This window comes from Myotis davidii, unplaced genomic scaffold (assembly GCF_000327345.1).
Source record: "Myotis davidii unplaced genomic scaffold, ASM32734v1 scaffold187, whole genome shotgun sequence".
NCBI lineage: Eukaryota > Metazoa > Chordata > Mammalia > Chiroptera > Vespertilionidae > Myotis > Myotis davidii.
Genome location: NW_006383018.1, coordinates 5,928,099 through 5,935,222, shown reverse-complemented (window position 1 = coordinate 5,935,222; position 7,124 = coordinate 5,928,099). Strand labels below are relative to the sequence as shown.

The following is a 7,124-nucleotide window of genomic DNA, read 5'->3' as shown; positions in this document are numbered from 1 at the left end:
CTGCTGTTATAGCTATACCTTAGTGTCATAATTCTTTCTTTAATAAAATATTTACAAGGTACTTTTGTATACATACATTGCACTCTAATGAATATTTTAGGCTAAGGGTAGTGTACACAGTGAAGATCACTTGACAATTGTACTTGGCAGAAATTCATTTCATCATTATGAAAAAAACCTTCTATTCCAGATGCCTATGAGTGCGCAAAGATGCTGTGTGATCAGTATTATTTAACATCTCCTGAATTAAAACTCACACAAGTGAACGGTAAGCTATAAATAAAATATAGTTTAATCTATGGAAAACTCAGTGTTCTCTCAGTATGAGTAATACTGTAAACACAGAGCAACTTTTGTGTTCCATTTTCCCCTTCTGAACATGCCTAGAGTTTGTACACTTCTTTTTTGAAGCTAAGGTTCTCTTTATCTCAACTGGAAAGTTCCCATTGAGCACATTCAGTTGCTACTAATAATTCCTAAAGAAGAATAGTTTGAACAGTTTGGAATGTAGAGTAGCAACTTAGTTCTAATATCTTAGGTCAAAGAAAAATTGCTTACTATAGAAAAGGGGGGATAGGAGACTAGATATGGGAGGCACCACTTGGTAGTGGAGATACCCTCCTAATTAATTCCAATAAGGTTACTCATAAGGTCTAGAAACAAAAATAATTTAAATTGTACTGTAAGAAACAGGCTAGTAACAGAAGGACAAATACTGCAATATCCTACTTACATGAAATATTTAAAATATCTCAAACTCAGAGAAGCAGAGAGTAGAATGATGGTTGCTAGAGGCTGGGGGAGAGAGAAATAGGGAGTCACTATTCAATGGGTATAAAATTTCAGTTATGCAAGATGAATAACTTCTAGAAATCTGCTGTACAACGCCTTGCTTATAGGTAATAATACTATACTGTACACCTAAATACTGAAGAAGGTAGCTCTCATGTTAAATGTTCTCACCAAAAGATTTTTAAATTGCACTATAAGTATATACCAGTTTTGGAAGCAGAGCATACTATATTTAGTAGCTTCAACTGTGGGGTACCTGAACGAATATGAGTCTTCCCACATTGACTGAAACGATTGCGTGAGGAATGCAAGGCATTATTTTTATCCTATTCCATAGTTGCTTCTCCAAACATGACAGTAACATTCTCCTTTCAATTCAAAGTAGACATCTTTTCCAAGTAATAGTTACAATGTTTGTTGGTGGTGAGAGTGAAAATCAAGTTGCTCAAATTATGGGTAGCCTAACTCATGGGGTGGGGTTATGCAAATACAATTGATTGCTAAACTAAAAATAAAAGTGCAATAAAGATTGAAAAATATCTCTAAGCATTAACAGCATTGTTGCATAACTTGTAGATAAATTGCTTGAACTGTTTGATAAAATAAAGAGGGCACTGAGCCAGACCTTGTGTTTTCTAATTCAAACTTTGCCAAGGCCTGGCAAACCAAAGAATAATTCTTTTCAAACAGTATTATGAGGTTTTTGTTTCTCTGTTTTCTTTAGTCTGTTGGTGAAATTTGAGCATATTTAGTCTGTAAGATTTAATGTTTGGATGATAAAAATCAAGAATAATCAGAAGTGTTATTTTCCCATGCATCATTGAGTAATTTCCCATGTGTTATTTCAATTTCAAAATATGAAAATTATAGCTAGCATAAATTTTGATGTTATACTATAGACAAATTAATTATATGCAAATTAATGCATATAATTTTAATTCTAAAATTGTCCGGTACAAAATTTTTGAAAATAGAAAAAAGCCATATAACCTAATTTATAGCACCCTTGCTGAACACTTCATCTGCTTTATACATTTGTAGAGAAATGCAAAACTTAATTATAGAGTTCTAGGTAGCAACTGTAATAGCATATTGAAAATAAGCCAGTTGTGTTTTCAGTTTAAGAAGGAAGGTTCTAGGGTAGGATTTTGGAGTGAGGAAGATGGGGAGTATTCCAATCGTGTTTTAAGTCTGAAATATTAGTTAAATAGATATGGAAGTTTATTTTAATGAAATATTTATGTACCGATTCTAATGAGTTTGATTTTTTTCTAGGAAAATCTCCAGGGCAGCCAATTCACATTGTGTATGTTCCTTCTCACCTGCACCATATGCTCTTTGAACTATTCAAGGTATGACTTCACAATGATTGCAATTTTGTTTTGTTTTTTAAATTCCCTGTTTTCTTTTTTCTGTCCTTTATCATTTCTGACTAAACAAGAGCATCACTCTCTTCTCCCAAGCAAGCTTCTGTGCTCCTTCCTAACAGGAGGCTACAGTGAATGTTTGAAAGGGTACATCGAGTTCCTTGTAGTATCAGCATGTATTTGAGAATGTACAATATGATTCATGATGTCTCAAGGGCTCCCTAGTCCCATATTTGTTCAGGTGTCCAACAAAGCTCCATTCATTCATGCATTCATTAAAAAAGTTCATGGGGTGAACGCTTCGCGGAATGAGGCCTCGTTTCTCCCACCCCCACAGGCTGCTCCCATTCCAAATCCACAGGTTCAGGTTCAGAATTACTGTAAGTGGCAGGATCTCAATCTGAGTCAGAGGACAGTCCTAGTCCATTCCTTCCATGATCTACTTTTAATGTCCATGTGAATCACCTGGTGGTTTTGTGAAAATGCAAATACTGACTCAGTGGGTCTGGGCTGGGGCCTGAGATTCTGAATTTCTAGTACGCTAACAGGTGTTGCTGCTGTTCCACCATCCACGTTTCATGGCAAGATTGGAGGGCAGTGCTTCTCAACCTTCCCTGTGCTTAGAATCACCTAGAGGGCTTGTGAAAACAGATCCTTAGGCTCTGTCCCAGATAGAGATTTTGATTCTTTAGGTCTGAGAATCTCCGTTTCTATCCAGCTCTCAGAGGATGTAGGTGTTACTGGTGTGGGGTAGCCAGGTGCTGGAATCAAATCCTGTCCTGGGTTCTAAGACCAAACTACAACTTGGTACTTCCACCAAAAGATAGGAAACACTTTGCGATGCTTCCAAGAGTCCTCTGGACTGGGGAGGAGGGGGGCTAAAAAATGTGAAATTTGCTCCTAATTCTTATGTAACTCTTCTCAAAACATAGTATTTCCTAACTTATGTTAATAATGTTAGTACAATTAGGTATTGATTATACTGCAGACATCTGATCTAGCTTATTTCACATTAGCTAATGATTAGAACGTCATACTAAATAGAAACCAGAAAGCAGATAATTTTCTGGGAAGTTAGAGAGAAAAATGGGTGAAATACACCAAAACTGCACCTGTATGAGAATCATATAGTTAGTTGTCTGAAAACTTGAGTTTCTTCTCTGTTAAAGGACAAAAGATACTTCTTTGTTTGATTGATTTACTTTTAAATTGAATGGTCCAACTCAGCTTTATTTTGCCATCATTGGTAAAAGTGAAGATGATAATCACATGTACATTGAAATTTAATTTAGAATTGTGTACTACCCTTTTAAATAGTAACAATCTTTTCCCAGCAAATTTTATAAAAGCCAATAAGTTGGTTCAATGGTTCACTGTTCCTTTGTGATGTGTAATAGTCTTTGGTGTTTGGATGTAAAATGTAATGGAAAGACAGAAAAGAGGGCTATACAAATCAATTTTTACCTTTAAATTAAGTTTACAAAAAAGAACTTGACAAGTAAGAGAATTGTTTTCCTATTAGATATTACTCCCAGGAAATATATGACATGGTAAATGCATACTTTTCATTTTACACCCTACGTGGCATATTCATAAATAGCTATTTACAGAGTTATTATAACGACTAACTTAAAAGAATGGGAACTTTGAATTACCCTCTGTGCTACTTTTATTTTAAACATAAAAAACAGGTACTTATTGTCCCTCATTATTCTGCCATTCGATTTTTTTATGTTTTTGTTTTCTTTAGAATGCAATGAGGGCAACAGTTGAACACCAGGAAAACTTGCCTTCCCTCACCCCAGTTGAGGTGATTGTTGTCTTGGGAAAAGAAGATCTTACAATTAAGGTAACCATCCTCTATTTATCTTTTGAGTATCTCTTGAGATAATTTAAAAAATCACCAATAAATCAAAGATATGGCAATAGATCAAAGCCATATACCAGGTGACTTTTTGATGCAGGAAGGACATTTTTATAGAGACGAAGGCACGTTGTTTTGAATGTGTGGCTCTGATGACTCGTTTGTTTGTTTAAGATTTCAGACAGAGGAGGCGGCGTTCCCCTGAGGATCACTGACCGCCTCTTTAGTTATACCTACTCCACCGCACCAACGCCTGTGATGGATAACTCCCGGAATGCTCCTTTGGTAAGAACAATTATATGGCAAAGTTCATCCCAGCCACCTAGCTCTAAAGAAGGGCCAGGATTACAAGGAAGTGTTTAGGCAAGTTCATCAGTTTAAATTGGGCCCGGGGGATATGAGGAAGAATGATAAAGCAAACTAAAATGGTGAAACAATTCAAGGGGCCCCTGGTTGGAAGCAGGAGATATTTAACTAGATTCTATGAAGCACAGTAGCAACAACTTCCCACATTTTGTATTTCAATGATCATGTCCGCCTTTTTACCAATAACTGATCCTTCCTCTCCAGGCCGGTTTTGGTTATGGCTTGCCTATTTCTCGTCTCTATGCCAAGTACTTTCAAGGAGACCTGAATCTCTACTCTTTATCAGGATATGGCACAGATGCTATCATCTACTTAAAGGTATACTTTAAATTCAATAGAAAACAAAATCGTTTTTTAAAAGATTGCTTCGTGTACAGCCCTGATTCTGTGGTCCACAGTGAAAACCCCAAAGTGAGTTCATGCAAATAATGACCAGAAGTAATTCTAGTTTCTGTTTGGTAGATGTAGATATATTGTTTAATATTTAATATGGTAACTTACCAACAAGGAGGTAAAGCTAGGCTACATGCCTCCAGTGAAGCAAAATTGTTGCCCAAGAGGGCAGGCTTGTGTGAAATTTTTAAGGCAACTCCTTTGGCATCTGTGAGAAGAGCTGTACTTTTGTTTTACTTCAATTTGTGAGAAAAAGGTGCTAATAATGTTCCAGCCTCAAAATTAACTGACACTGAGTTATTCAAGACCTTAAGCTGACATTAGAAATCCAGGGAAAGACAGCTGACTGCTCACAAGTTGTCAGGAAGATACCTGGCATTTTCTGTTTAAAATTTAAAACTTGGTAAATGTTTTTCTATTTCTGATAAAACCTCAATTTATTTGTTAAGGTCACTGTCCTGATTCTGTTTCTCATTTGCCAACTATTTCAAATGAAAATAGATTTACAGATATTAGTAACTAAAACATTAAGCTTCTAGGCTCCCATTCTGTGCCAGGGAATTATTTGCCAAGTGGTCTTTGACCATCTGAAATAACTAATGCATTTCTTTCTTTTTTAAAAAAAAAAAAATCGCATATTATCTCTCAGAATTGTTTTTTTTTTTTTCTAAAATAGTTTATTGTTTTTTTGTGGGTTTTTTTGAGAGAGAGAGAAGGGAAGGGAGAGAAAGAGGAAGAGAGAGGAAAAGAGAAACACTGACATGAGAGCAAACCATTGATCGGCTGCCTCCTGCACACCCGTGACCGGGGATCAAGCCTGTAACTCGGCCATGTGCCCTGACCGGGCATTGAACCATGACCTCTTGGAGCACTGGATGATGCCCAACCAACTGAGTCACACGGCCTAGAGCACATTCGTTTCTTCAATAAGGCAAAGTCTTCATAGTATTGGGAAAGATTAGTAGCTCATAGACTTATAGTATCAGATTAGAACTCTGTCACAGATACAAAGGTTTTCCTTGGACAGGATAGCTTTGCTATGCAACTCTATCATATTGGTAATATCCAAACAAAGGCTATGTGTGAATATTGAACACAAATTCTATTCCCTAATTTAAATTGTACATATTCTATTTCATCCCCTGTAGGGTAAAGATCAATATTTCCTTTTAGTTTTCTTTTATACAGTGCCTGACATACTATGGGCTCTGGTGTGCTCTTATATTACTAAATTAATGAAAGGAAGGTATTTGAATGGTGGACAACTTACCTCTGAATTTCTTTTGAATAATCACTTCAAGTGCAAATGAGGCCTTGCCTAGTTCCTTTGGTTTGACTTGTTTCTTCATCCTCTGCAGGCTTTGTCTTCCGAGTCTGTAGAGAAACTCCCGGTCTTTAACAAATCAGCCTTTAAGCATTATCAGATGAACCCCGAGGCTGACGACTGGTGCATCCCAAGCAAGGAACCAAAGAACCTGTCGAAGGAAAAAGTGGCCGTGTGAGGAGGGACGCTCAGGGCACTTTAAGGGATCAAAGTGGGTCTGTGCCAGCGCTGCTTTCTGAATGTCTGCATGCGGACTCTTCTCCCTCAAACACCAGCCACAGAACTCCTTGACCAGGACACTGAGGGGAAGAAGAACAAAGCTCATTCCTGTGACCCAGGAGAGCACAGAGCAGGACCAGGACTGCAGGAGTTAAGACATGGCCAGCTCTTTATTCTTTAAATTGAGAATAATGCTTGGGTTTATATCAAAACCCGAATAAGATATAAGCCTCAATTTGTCATCTCTTTGTCAACAGGAATGGGAAGAGAAGGGCAGTGAAGATATAGGCTATCAGTTTCAATAGAGTGATGTTTTAGAGTTTAGACCTTTGGTTAATGTCATAAGATAATTAGTATTTATTGAATATCAAGTGTCAATTATATCAGTATTTTCCTGCCATTCAAAGAAGTGGGGCTTAGTTCATACTATATGTCTAGAAATGTATGTAAATGTACATTTTGTATCTATCTATGCGCTCTAGGGAGGAAAAACTGGTGACTAAAATAGCATTCACTTTGAATGACAAATAAGTCAAAACGTTTTATTAAAAGTTGCGGCCAAGGCCTTGAGCCTCTGTAAAAACGCCGAAGATAACCTTCTCTGATAAATACAGGGCCTTTATTACGCTGCTTTCCCTGTTCACACCTCACATAGTAAGTGAGCTTATTGCCAGGTACCTCATCTTGGGCGAATTTAAAATATGCACTGAATTCAGAATGTTGGTGGTTGGAGGGGGAGAAGAGTTGCCAAAGTGAGAGCAAAACTATCTCTCATCTTGTTGGTAAATAGTAGGTTGGA

At 37.1% G+C, this 7,124-nt stretch overlaps 1 protein-coding gene across 1 annotated transcript in view; it reads left to right on the top strand.

Annotated features, from left to right (window-relative positions):
* PDK4 (pyruvate dehydrogenase kinase 4) overlaps positions 1–7,112 on the top strand; it is a 10,978-nt gene extending 3,866 nt beyond the window's left edge. Inside the window, exons 6-11 of the mRNA XM_006779239.2 lie at positions 191–268; positions 2,068–2,144; positions 3,910–4,008; positions 4,198–4,308; positions 4,594–4,707; positions 6,141–7,112. Coding sequence (XP_006779302.1) covers positions 191–268; positions 2,068–2,144; positions 3,910–4,008; positions 4,198–4,308; positions 4,594–4,707; positions 6,141–6,284 — 623 coding nt within the window. The 3' untranslated portion in view covers positions 6,285–7,112. The remainder of the gene's footprint in view (positions 1–190; positions 269–2,067; positions 2,145–3,909; positions 4,009–4,197; positions 4,309–4,593; positions 4,708–6,140) is intronic.
* Positions 7,113–7,124: the final 12 nt, after the last annotated feature.